The 13,323-nt window shown below is 51.4% G+C and overlaps 1 protein-coding gene across 4 annotated transcripts in view; it reads right to left on the reverse strand.

The window, feature by feature from the left end:
• Positions 1–13,323, reverse strand: part of LOXHD1 (lipoxygenase homology PLAT domains 1) — a 167,433-nt gene that overhangs the window by 23,359 nt on the left and 130,751 nt on the right. For 3 of the 4 annotated variants that reach the window (XM_045042202.1, XM_045042200.1, XM_045042201.1), the window contains 5 exons: positions 12,278–12,487; positions 12,037–12,172; positions 9,931–10,139; positions 8,892–9,077; positions 5,963–6,090 (listed from right to left, as the gene is read on the reverse strand). In XM_045042202.1, the coding sequence (XP_044898137.1) occupies positions 5,963–6,090; positions 8,892–9,077; positions 9,931–10,139; positions 12,037–12,172; positions 12,278–12,487 (869 nt within the window). The remainder of the gene's footprint in view (positions 1–5,962; positions 6,091–8,891; positions 9,078–9,930; positions 10,140–12,036; positions 12,173–12,277; positions 12,488–13,323) is intronic. The other variant, XM_045042203.1, reaches the window with a different exon arrangement.

Genomic DNA, 13,323 nt, shown 5'->3' on the forward strand with positions numbered 1-13,323 from the left:
AAAGTAGTGGCCTTAGATTGGGTAATAACTATTAAAAGGCAGGCAAACAGAAGGTACATTGCGTTTGTTGCTATTACTGTTTTTCTGGTGAATGACCTCATCGTCTGTGAGATGCTCTATCTTGATAATCTTACTCCTCTTCCCACAATGCTGCATGTATAATGCAACCTTCCATACTGACTGATTGCTTGACTGCTGACTGATTCCAGATGCTGCTGTTGATAAGCCCCTGGGGTAACGCAAGTGGCACTGAAGATATGATGCTGCATGGCAATTATGCTTCCTTGTATACAAGAAGTATTTTTAAAAACAGAGGCCACCGCCAGTGTGGCTGGGACTGAAAACCAAGAACTACTCCTTGCCTTAAAGGCAGTGGTGGGGCAGAGGCCTAATCCTTTTTGATAGCATACTCATGTGCACTTTATGATTATTAGAAGTGAAAACATTCTCCAAAAGTCTGCCCTAAATCCCTCCTGCTCTAATTTAAGCCCTGTCTGTCCTTCTGGTCTGCAGAAGCTAGGAGGAGGTGCTCACTAGTTCCCTCGTCAGGCTCATGTCACATACTAGAAATTCCCTCAAATAATCTTTCAACTAGTTGACTCCTCCTTAGAATTCTTGGCTTTACGCTTCTCGTTAATTACCACCCTTTGAATTTAGCCAAGAATCCCTATTTTATGGAGATTTTATGGTGGGGCAGGTATAAGGAAAAAGGGACAAAGAAATAAGTTTTTCTTCTGGAAGACTCCAGAGTGGATGACTCTGCCCTTTCACCTTTATTATGGACTAGACCCCAGTTGATGGACCTCCTTCTCGCAGGGAGAAAGGCCCGCAACCAAAGTGAGAGCCCCTCCGTGACCCTTCATCCCTCCGTGACTCACCAACCACATCTTTCCTGCTGTCCCCGGGCCCCTCAGGACACCTCAGCTGACACTCAGAGGGGCTCACACATTGAGGGGCACCTTTGGAGAGGCAGTCAGCCTCTGACCCAGGTCCCCCTTGTTTCTGGCTCAGGAGGACAGGGCCGCCCCAGTGGCCCAGAACGTACCCTGCTCGTCTGCTCCAAGGAGCCTCTACTCAGCAGCTAAAGAGGCGGAGTTCGGGGACTGCAACCTTGGCCTCCCCTCAATCCCTTCCTATTCTGGTTTCCTTCTGTTCCCTACCCCATTGCAAGGGCCGTCCATCTTGGGAAAGGGCCTGGCACCCAGCCACTCACTGGTGTCTGTGACTTAGAACAGCCGGAGAGCTAACCAGGACCAGAGCTTTTGTCTGGAAAAGCAATTAGTTAATGGAAGAATTTGAGACACTGCTAAGAAGCTAGGGAAGGTGTGTGGGTAGGGGGCCTGGGGAGGGACTGGCTGGAAGACAGGGAAGAAGGGTGTGGGGTCCAAAACCAGCCTTGCTGGGGGCAGCTGCTTAGGCAGCCTGCCTTTGTGCATCTTAAGAGACGTGGCCGGGGCTCCCAGGAACTGCCGGGGTCAAGCCTCAGCCGCAGCTTCATGCTAGACCAAGTTGCTTCCAGGCTGGGCTCTCCACACCAATAGGGTTAGGGTTAGGGTTAGTTCATGCCCCTGTCACCTCCAGTGATGGGCCCTGCGTCAGCCTGGGGCAGCTCTTTCTCTCTCTGGATGGCGGTCACCAACTCCTGATATGTTCTGTTTACACTGAGTTGGGCCTCCCCTCACTGGCCCCAGCTCTGCCCACCTGAGCTCATTGTTTTATTGGCAACAGCTCGGCCACACCTGGTGCCTCAACTTCCCTCCCCGGTCCCTTGCAACAGGCCATCTGGCCTCTCTTCTCCAGGCCTCCGTCAATAGAATACTAGGCAGCAGTGAAGAGGAGCAAATAAATCACAGCCACACTCAGCAGCTCAGAGAAATCCGAAAATCCTAACGTTGAGGAAAGAAATAACACATAAAATGCCTGCAGCCTGATTCACTTCTGTAACCCAGAGATCCAGACGAAATGGAAGCTGATTGTTTAGGGAGGCATGCACAGGGTAGGGGTAAAATGTTGAAAGAAAGCAAAAAAGTACCTTCAAAACCAACATAACGGTTACCTCTAGGGATGGGAGGGGGGTAGCGTGACCTGGAAGTGTTCAATTCCTTGCCTAGGGAGTGGCTGCATAGGTTTTGTTCTGTAAGTATTTACGATTTAGGTACAAATGTATGTTATATATGCCACATTTGTTATGCATATGTGAATGGATGACTGGATACAAATAAATACAACTATATTCTCTGATCAATCTGTGCCAAAGAGGCATGAAGTCACTAAAGTATACAGGTCATCGAAGGAGATGTATCCCCACCCATATATGTTTCAAAATAAAATTCTTTTGAGAATTAAATGTCCCTGGAACTTTTGACTATTCCTTACATGACAGGGTTTTCAGATCCATGCTCTGTGGGTCATGGCCCTTGTGGTAGGCTGACAAATACCCAAGGACGGCCCTTAACGCAGTCCCGAGTGTCTTCGTAAGAGGGAGGCAAAGAGAGATTTGACACATCCGCAGAGGAGATGATGTGAAGACGGGGAGGGAGAGACTGGACAGATGCTGGCCTTGAAGACTGAAGAGATGCGGCCACAAGCCAAAGGAGTCTGGCAGTTTCCAGAAGCTGAAAGAGGCAAGGAAAGGATTCTCCCCGGAGGCCTTGAAGGGGGTGAGGCTGGGCTTGATTTCTGCCAAATGACACTGATTTCAGATTCCTGGTCTCAGGAAACGTAAGAGAATATGTTCCTGTTGTTTTAAGCCACTAGATTTGCAGTAAATTTTTGTCACAAGCCCAAGAGGCATGGAAGGAGCACTTTGGGGCCTAAAGGGGGGCAGACGATCTGCATAGGGGGAGCTCCAAGGAGCGGCGAGTAGCAGGACGACTGCCTTGGTGGTGGTGTCAGTGTCCACGGGTGCTCACGTGCCTGGGGGGTAAAAGGCAAAGCCAACAGCCCCTGGCCCCTCAGATCCCTCCTCAGGACCGCTGAGATAAAAGTGAACACGGCACATGCCCCCATGAGATAGAAGGTGGCAACAGGGAGCTGCACCCACCTGCCTGCATCCATATTGCGTGAGTATGCTTGCAGAGGTTTGAGTGCAGACCAAAGCCAAAGAAACCTCAAACAGATTTTAAATATTTATCATTCTCAAATGCCAGAATCAGGCTGAGTACCTGTTCAAATCTGCCAATGCCCTCTTAAATTGTGACCTCCAAGCTGAAGGTGATGTGTCCGGAGGGGTCACCCAGCGGCGGGCCTGGGACTTTCCAACTGCCTGACCTGGGTGCTCTCGAAGGCAGCCTGCATTCCTCTTCTGTCCCCTGAGACTTGTCTCCAAGCCCAACTGAGAGAAGGACTCAGCCTCACCAATGACTCCTCTGCCCCTGAAGTCCCCAAAGATGGGCTCTTTCCATTCTCAGAGTTTTAATGCTAACCAGGGCAGTGTGAGTTCCAAATGATAAAGATATGGAAGGAAGACTCGAAACTTACAAGCTTATCACCACCCTGGCCATGGTCACTGGTCAAATAGTTCCTAACTGCCTCCTGAAGTGGCAGCTAGAACCCTAGCATTCCCTTGAGCTCAGCTCCTCCTCTTCTTTGCACTGAGGGTTAGTGAAAGCCATGGGGCCATTCTGTTGGTCAGACCCAACAGAACTCTGAATTCCCTTTGTTTCCAGACCAAGGAATCTCCCAGGACATGAGTTCTCTACTAGACCTAGGAATGATTCCTTACAGGCACTTACTTCCCTAAAAAAAACCTCACATACCTTTGTCTACAAATAGCACCTATGCCCACTGGACATCAATTGACTCCAATTCCACCATTAGGGACTCATTCCTTAGTTTTCACATTACCTTTTGAGGATGACCCCTCTTTTGGATGCCACATTAATTCACCAGCATCTCAGTGTGAATTAGTTTACCACAACAGCCTCCCCCAAAGTGGCAAGATAAGAAGTTGGGGCTTCAGCTGGGGAGTGGGGTGAGTGCATGGCTATCAACTTTGGCCTCTGGGTATAACAGCATTTGACAACAGGGCAATTGCAGCAGGCAAACCCACATAAGACCTTCTCTGTGTATGCGTGCATGTTTCTCCCTCCTATCTGGTCGCACACCATTATTTAGAGGAAGCATCTCCTTGCAGCACATGTCACAAGCACAAATGAGTCTTACTATCCAAGTCCCTGAGTCAAGATGTGGACACCCAGAACAAGGCATGGGTCAAACAGAGCCACTTGCAAATGAAATAAAGTTAAATTTGAGCTTGCAAACCAGTGATGGCTCTCATCACAAACAGCAAGTCTTTATTCAGAAAAACAAAATCCTTTAACTAACAAGGTGCCTCAAATCATTTATGATATGGCTATACTTATAATGTGGCTTTTGAGCAATACTTTTGGAGTTTAAGTACTACCAGAAAGGTGTCTATCTCTCCGTCTGAAAAATAAGGTGGGACAGTGACATGGGATGATTAATTTAAAAAAAAACAGCAGGGGCGCCTGGGTGGCGCAGTCGGTTAAGCGTCCGACTTCAGCCAGGTCACGATCTCGCGGTCCGTGGGTTCGAGCCCCGCGTCGGGCTCTGGGCTGATGGCCCGGAGCCTGGAGCCTGTTTCCGATTCTGTGTCTCCCTCTCTCTCTGCCCCTCCCCCGTTCATGCTCTGTCTCTCTCTGTCCCAAAAATAAATAAAAAACGTTGAAAAAAAAAAAAACAGCAACCATAGGACTTTGAGGTTGGGATGGAAGTAAGGGTCAGAGTATAGAAGTGAGGACTGAAAGAGCATGAACATCCAAACAGACAGCATGTAAGATAGCAGATCTCTGGCCCACAGCTCTGTGGCAACCATCCCAGGCAGCCAGACCACTGCCTACGGTGGTCGAGACTTGTCCATGACTGCCTGCTTGGGCTCTGAGTCTCCCCCCTCTCCCCTCTGCTGCTCAACACATCAGGGGCCAGGGATGGCTTGGCGGACAACAGCTGAACACAGAAAACCATCCCAAACCCAGGACTGAGTCAGGGATTCGATGAAAGGTGCAGACAGTAAGGGCTATGGGAGGTCCACTGTCATCATCCTTACCACTCACTTAAGAGGCAATAGAACCTAATGCTTAAGACTAGGGACGGGTGCAGTTCCCAGTGCCACAGTGTACCGGCCATGTGGCCTTCGACAGTGTGACTTCACCTTGTTGTGCCTCAGTGTCCTCACCTATAAAACGGGGATGGTGACAATGGTCCTCATAGAATTGTAGGGAGGGCAAGGTGTGCCAATACATTCAAAGGGCTTAGAAAAACTCATGGCACACAAGAAGGCCACAACAGTGTTTGTGCTCTTGCTATGGTTCCCTCAGGTATTAAGCCTTGTGAACTTGGGGATCTTCTCTTCCTGGTTGTATTCCGTCTCCAGTGTCTAAGACAGTGCCTGATGGATACTAGGGGTTCAATCATTTTTTACTACTTAAAAAATTCTTTTAGCTTTTTATTTTGCAATAATTTTAGACGTGTAGGAAGGTTGCAAAAATAGAACTGAGTTTCTGTGTTCTCTTCACTCAGCTTCCCCTAATCTTAAATCTTACATCACCACCATCCAGTGAATGAAAGCAGGAGATTCACAGGATACAGTGCTATCAACTAATAAATATATAGGCTTTACAATAAACATTTTTAAGTGATGGATGAATGGAAGGCAGGAAGGCAGGAAGGGACGAATGGATGGACTGTGGGGCTGATCAAAGAAGGTGATCAAAGAAGGCTTCCTGGAGGAGGTAGATGTGAGCTGGCCCCTGGAAGAGAAAGGTCCTGAGACAGAAGAGAATGGATGAAGGGCATTCTGGGAGGGAGGAATCACATGGATAAAGGTGTGGAGGCTGGAAGTCCCTAAGGCACAAGGGGAGAGTGAGGGAGGCAGGGTAGGACTGGAGGCTGGGGGATTGGATGCGTGCAGCAGCAAGGGGCAGAGGCCACCTCTGGATACCTGGCCTTCTTTTTGTCCAGCTGCACTTCCTCTGTGCTGCCATTGATGCCATAGAGGGTCATAAAGATGTTGGAGTCTGTGCCACCGCCAACCACATCACCCGTCCACACTGTCATCTCATAGAGCACCTGCAGGGAGAGGGATGCGGATCCTGACCCTGGGCTTCACCCACCAACCCCACCGGCTTGCCTCATTCTCTCCAGGGCAGGGCAAGCTGCCAGCTCTATGGCTCTGAAAAGAATCCCGCCCCTGATCAATCGCTATCACCTGGAGAACAAGAGTCAGGCCTTGTTACTCTATGTCCTCAGCTGTGTCCGGTTTGGTGCTAGAGAGGAGTTCAGTTTCTGACAGAGGACGTGTGTGCACAGAAGCATGACTGAAAGCCCCAGCATTCACCGATCTCTTTGTCAATCAAATCCCAGCTCAAGCCCATGCAGTTGAGCAGCACGTGATGGCGGGACAGCGGCTTCTGGAGCTACCCAGCGTGCCATCTGCATCCCCAGTCTGCCACCTGCCAGCTGTTGAACTTGGGCAGACACTCCAGCCTGGCCAGCCTCTGCTTCCTCCACTGAGAAAAAGGGATAAACGTTTCACAGAACTGTGAGAGCCGCAGACAGGTAAACCTGGGCCCATGCCCAGCCTTCCGTGTGCTATGGGCCCGGAAGCAGCAATTCCGGGTCCATCCCTGCTTCCTGTGCGGCCAGCGCACATCCTGAGCCTTCATGAGCAGTTACTGTTGAAGGAGCTCTGGCTCCATTCACTTGGGAGGTAGGACAACCACCCATTCCACGATTTGCTCGTCAAGTTGGGATTTTGCCCTTTTGCCTGAGGTTTGCTCCAGAGAGAATGTATTCCTTTTGCGTGTGCTCACTGGAGGGGGAGGGAGCAGCCTTCTCTTTCCTAGACGCTGCCCTCTCTGGGCTCTTCCTCCAAGAAGCAGCCTTGTGGCAAGGGTGGCCACCTTCATCGCCTCTCTGGCATCCTCTGGTCCTGGCTTCTTACTCCATTCCCTCTTGCCAGGTGCCCAAGGACCAGCATAAGCTCGGGAGAGGTTTGCACACATGGCCAGGGAAGTGCCAGGCCGACCTGTCTCCTCTGAACGCGTCTGGCCCTTCCCTTCCCCTTGTGGCCGCCACACGGCAATATCACCTGTGTAGGTGCCTGGTCCCCACTACCCAGACGCCCTCCAACTCAGAGCCCAACTTATTTGTCACAGTGATCATGCCCCTGACATTGTGCCTGTTGAGTGCTGGGTGCTTTGCATACAGTAACTAGAATCGTTACCATGATGCTCTAAGGTCAGAAGTGGCATTTGCAGGCCTGGCCCAGAGGACAAGTTTAGCACTTGTTTGCTGAGGACATGATTGAAGAGCCTCTTGCATTACCAGGAAAATCCTCTCAGACCTTAACAGGGGCATCGTGGTGGCAGGCGGAGCTATTGGGAATGAAGGCAGGAGCTGGCACTTTTTGCTTTTAGTCAGACAGGCATGAAAAATAGATCAAAATGAGTGCTTTGGCGACTGTATGGAGACTGGCCCCTTAAGGCTGGTCCCTCTGGACTCTTGTGTTCTCTGGGCCCACTTCTTTCTCCTTTACACGGACACATCTCTTTTTAGGTAAGAGGTTGTTTCCAGAAAGAGACACAGAAACAGGGCTTTTATCATTCTGGTCCGATATCTCCTGGGGAGATGGCCAGTCCAAAGAACCCTGTGGTGCTTTGCAAAGTGATAAACCTGTGTTCTTTTGTCACATGAATAATAGGGGCGTGGGTCTACATTTCCACAGACTAAAGGGCTCAGGGGGAGACGTGGCTGCACTGAGTGGGGTGTGCATGTGTGTGCCGGGGGGGGGGCAGCACACACACACAGACACACTCACACCCACGCGCATGCTGGGAACTGGGTCAGGATGGAGGTCCCTGGATGAACTGTGTGCTCACCCACACCATCCGTCTGGCCACAGATGGAGATGTCTGGGGAAGGGAGGGGAGGATATCTGTGCTGTAGAAGGTTCTGCTTTCTGGCTCTCAAGCAGGCGAGGGGCAGGCATCCACCCTCCTGCCTGTCCAGGTTTTCAAAGCCCCAAACTCAGCCCTTCCTTCTGTTTCCATATAGAAATAAGCAGGGCACCCTCAGGTCTAGGGTGATTTCTTCTTATCTTTGTGGGACACCTTCTGACCTAAATCTAGTAGCTCGTTGGTTTGGATTTGGGAACAGGGATGAGGGCTGGAGCTTCCTGTTGATGCCACAGCTTTTTGGGGAGAAGGAGAAGCCTGTACGGGCACGTGAACCGAGCCCTCTGAGCCACCAATGGGCCACGTATCCTTGGGCACCAGCACTCAGGCACCCCGACTCTTGCCCAGCACCGACTTGTGAGTTTACACGACTTGTTCCGGTCATTTGGCCACTTAGAGGTGGGGCCTGGACAGGAGCTCAGAGCTCCTGCCTTCCAGCCTTTTCCACTTAAAGAGGGTCCCGTGCAAGCAGCTCTAACTGCACTGCAAGATCCCGAAGTGCACAGCATCCCAAATGCTATCTTTTCCCACCCCTGCCTTTGGGTGTTGAGGGAGCCTTCAGAAAAAAATGACTCCGCACATCTACGCAGAGCTTGCGAAGTTCTTCGTGGACTATTCATGATCTCATTCATGCTCATCGAGGTCTCACGTGGAACAAGATGGGACGTGTCACTTCCATGTACTGTATGAGAAGACCAAGGCCCAGAGAGGCCAGACGTCTTGCCCAAGGTAACCCAGCAGCAGACCCAAAGAGACCTGAGCAAAACGAAGGTGGCTAGTATACCAGGCTGCAGCCCCTGCCGGTGCCCCAGCACGAGTCTCCTTCTTCCTTCAGTTCTGTCTCCCCTTCTGCTCTCCGGCCCCAACATGCACTGCCCTTGCCATGCAATATGTACCCGCAGGTCCCCCTTATACCTTCACCCCAATGTTCACCACCATGGCATCCAGGAGGTCGAAGACACGGGAGGTGACACCGTCGCCTCGGTCCTTGGCAAGCCAGCAGTTGCACCGCAATGTGTACTTGGTGCCCTGGGTGGGCACGGCCAAACACAGCTCCTCCACCAGCCAGCAACTCTCCGGGGAGGCCCCGTCATGGCCCAGCTGGGAGGGGACAGGCCAGGGCCATGAGGGTCTGGGAAGGAAGCCCTCGCCACTCAGCATCCCCTTCCCCATTCTGCACCCTCCTTCCTCGGTGCTTCCTCCCAATGTGCTCTGCACGCACTGACCCAGGTCTTCCCCACGAAGGTGAAGAATTTGCAGATAAAATAAAGGCCCCTCATCAGATGATTTTGAGTTAATCCAAGATTATTCTGGGTGAGCCTGACCTAGTCAGGCAAGCCCTTTAGAAAAGGGTCCCGATGTCAGAGATGGGAGAAGTTAGATCTGAAGCAGAAGAGATTGTGTCTTATTGGCCTTGAAAAAATAAACTGCCATGTTTTGGAGAAGGTCACGTGGCAGGGACACACACGGCCTCTGGGAACTGGCAGCCTCGGTCCTACAGCTGCCAGGAAGCGGATTCCGCCAATGACCTTGGAAGAGGACCCCGAGCCTCAGACGAGACCACGGCCCCAGCAGCAACTTGATTCAAGCCCAATGAGATGTTGGAAAGAGGCCCAGCTAACTCGCATGTGGACTCCTGGCCTGGGAAACGGGGAAATAATACATCTGCGTGTTCTTTTGCTAAGTTCATGGGAATTTGTTACCCGGCAATAGAAAACTAATACACCAGGCTTCCCCACTGGGTGGGTGGAAAAAGACCTGGCTGGGTGGTGACTCATTCCAGGTCACCAAGCCAGCTGATGGCAGAGGCCAGGGACCTTCCCCGACTACCTGCTCTGAGGTGGAGCTCCAGGTTGGTTGCTTGGCCTGCCCTCCACACTCCCTCCCACTATGTACTGGTTGGCTCCTTCCTTCCCTCGGGGTGGGCACCATCCTAGGACCCGGGGACCAGCACCTCTATTTTCTTGATGATGCCCACATCCAAGCCAGCAACATAGAACTCCTCCACGGAGCCACAGCTGAAGCCCTTCTTCCCCCGGGGGAAGTCCAGCCAGATGCGGTTACTGCGTTCATCATCCTCCCCGATGAGAAGGACAAAGGCCCGGCTGTCAGTGGCTGCATCCTTGTGTTTCCCGGTGGTGACTGACACGTAGTATGGAATCACTGCAAGAGATCAGGGGGCTCAGCCTCAAAATGGGCCAGGTGGGCTCGGGGTGGGCTCACAGATTTGGAAATGACTTTTGGAGAGCAAAGTGCACCAGAGCTTTCTAGACTGGTGAATTATCTATGATGAGCGTCTACTCTCCAGGGGATGAGAGATCGGTATCTCCCACGCGAAGATCATCCTAAAAGAGCATGCTTGACACTTCTGGAAAGCCCCATTGACCAATTATCTCGGTTGTGCCCAGCACTCCCTTGTGAAGTAGGGTAAGAAAATAACCTTTCACCAGGTACAGGGGTTAGATGCCTGAAAAGCTTACGTCAGTCAGCAAAAATAAGGTTGTTAAAAACAAGGCCTCACAGAAAGTAGGAATTTGGGAAAGAAAAATAAAATAGCATTATATGTGTAGCATGGTAAATGAAAGTTCTAGAAGGCATCCCCATTTCCAAAACAGACTAGATTAACCTGCAGGAAAACTTGCTCAGGTAGTGCAGCATAGAGTTCTAGTTGCCCAATGAGTACCCATTCTCTTTGCAGCTAGGGGTGGTCATAAAATGCAACCAGATATTGTTGGGCGGGTTTCTGGGGGAACTTTCTGACTCAGCTGGGAGGAGCACCCTTTTATCCCTTATCCTTGCATTCATTCTGCTTGGAATGTGGGTGTGATGGCTGGAACTCCAGCAGTCATATTGGAACCATGGGCAGTCTTTAGGAAGGAAGTCACTGACTTTATTGGAACTACTGTGCCTGTCTCGTTGCCTATATGTGAACTTTTATGTGTGAAAAAAGGAAAATCCCTCATTTATTTAAGCTACTATCTTGTCTATGTCACTTGCAGTTACTAACTGATACAAGTTGGAAACCCTTCTCTGGGAATATCTTGAGAGACAATGCTCTGGTATAGGTTAGAGGTTATATGGTTACAGGTTATGTAATTTGTATCTCTTTGAAAGTTTCCAAACTAGACCTTCTTGGCTGGAATTACCAGTACTGTTTTCTGCACCTGCCAGTGGCCTTATTTCACCTTTATAGGAGGATCCCCTGGGCCTTTCACAGTTTATCATAGTGCTTAATTCAGGAGAAATACTTCTTGTGGGTCCTGTCATTTATTCACATAGTGAGAAGGTAGAATAGAAAATGATTGACGCACTCTGGCCAGCCCCAGAGACCCCCCCCCCCCACACACACACACATTGTCTCCTGGGGAGGAATATAGTGGTTGTCATGCTCTATACTTAAGAGAGCTGAACAGATAGGCAGTGCCTTTAAATGTCCAATAGACAAACACAGAACTACTTTTTCTCAAAACTCTGGTTGGAACAATGAGCTTGTCAGGGCATTACAGCATCACTTTATGGAGGAGGGGAAAACTGAGGCCAAAAGAGTGACTGTCCAAGGTCACATATATTATTGTCTAAACCAGAAATGGAACTTAAATCCCCCTAAAGCCATCTTAGAAATTCTTTCTCTGTCTGACCACATCACACTGTGCCTTAAGTTTACACGGCTGAAGTCCTCTGTGTGATGCTCTCCTGACATGCAAAGTGTTCTGACTGCTGCTGTGTGGGTCTGGAGAGAACTGTCCCAGGCCCACGGGGCTGAATCTACATCCTGAGAGTCTGGGTGAGGGCAGAGTTCATGGTGATAGCCTCCTGGTAGTGGGTCAGTGGATTAAGGGTATCATCACCCTGACTACTCTTAGCCTTCGTTTCTCCATCGGCAACAGGGCTGATGGCTGCCCCTGTTGGGCTGTTGTGGGGATGGAAAACTCGGTGTGAATTACAAAGCGCTAGGTAGAAGTCACATGATGGTGGGGCTAATGCATGGCCTGTCCAAGAACATCTTGAACACACGTCCCGGTGCCTGCCTCCCCTCTGCTGAGCCCCCGGCTTGGCCTACCTGGGCCCTCCTGCACGTAGTCAGCCATGGGCCCTGTCACTGTGGCAATGTCGATGTCGTCCATCTTGGAGCTCAGGGCGATCTCCCAGAAGTCAGCCGGGCTGCTACAGTTGCTGCTTCGGTCCCCAGTGTACTCCTGCCCAGGAGCATGACCCAGTCCCCATTACGGCTCTGGCCCCTTCTGCCACAGTACGAGTACGGCTGAGCCAAGTCCCCCCACCCCACACCGCCTTTCCCACACCTTCTCATAAAAGAGCCTCTCGAGCCTCCCGTCTTCCTTCTTCAGGGACAGCCAGCGCCCGCACAGGAACAGGAACTCGTCCTCATTGGTGTCATTCCAGATCTCCACCTTCTCCACATACCAGTCTGCGCACCACTTGGTGTTGTCGTGGCGGAGCTTGATCTTGTAGATGACACCCAGGTCAGCGGCCTCGATGATGAAGGTGTCGGCCTGCGAAGTCCAGGTGTGGGGACTCGGGTGGGGGTGTGCCCCACCTGCACCCACTCCAACCCTGACCATCCAGTACCTTCCATACCCCGCAGTTGTGGGGCTGAACAGACCTTCCTAGATGGAAACCCTCCAGGCCCAAGTCCCTACCACTGAGCGTTTGGTATTCTGAGGCCTCCCTCACTTCCACAGCGGCCCTGTTTTGCAGTCCTGTTCCTCCTGGGATAAGCCTTGTGGATGCTTGGAGGATGGAACGCAGGCAGGAGTGGGCCAGACGAGGGTGCTCAGCCTGGCCCTGGTACCTGGATGTTCCTCGCTTATGTTGAGTATCAGCACAAGTTCAGGTGGGAGGCAGGAGGGAGTAATGGGGACGGGCTTGAAACGCCCAGGGGGAAGCTGGGAGGCAGTCAGAGTTGCTCCTGGACCAGGCCCAGAAGAGAGACAGAGCTGGGGGAGGTCAGGCTGAGGGCTCAGGGACAGCAGCTGTGGTGCAGATGGTTTTATGTGGGGTGTGATGTAAGGCCCTCTGGGTCCGATTACCCCTTCCATAAAGTGTCCTTACACTCCTGGGCGCTTGGACACTTTGGGGGTTGCTCAGTGAGATGTGGAGATCCAGGCCCTGAGTGAGGTATGGTCAAAAACACAGGCTGAATGTGGCTGGCAGGACCGTGAAGCAGGGCAGGAGAGGCCGGTGACCCTGAGCTACAGTGTTTTTCTTCCAGAAGGTGGAAGATGTGCTGAGTCACTGCTGAGTGCTGGGAACCCAGAGATAAATCCGATAGGCAGCGTCTGCCCCTCCTTGGGACCTCACGGCCCAGAGAGGGAGAGGGCCAGGTGGA

Source organism: Felis catus, chromosome D3 (genome assembly GCF_018350175.1).
Source record: "Felis catus isolate Fca126 chromosome D3, F.catus_Fca126_mat1.0, whole genome shotgun sequence".
Classification (NCBI taxonomy): domain Eukaryota; kingdom Metazoa; phylum Chordata; class Mammalia; order Carnivora; family Felidae; genus Felis; species Felis catus.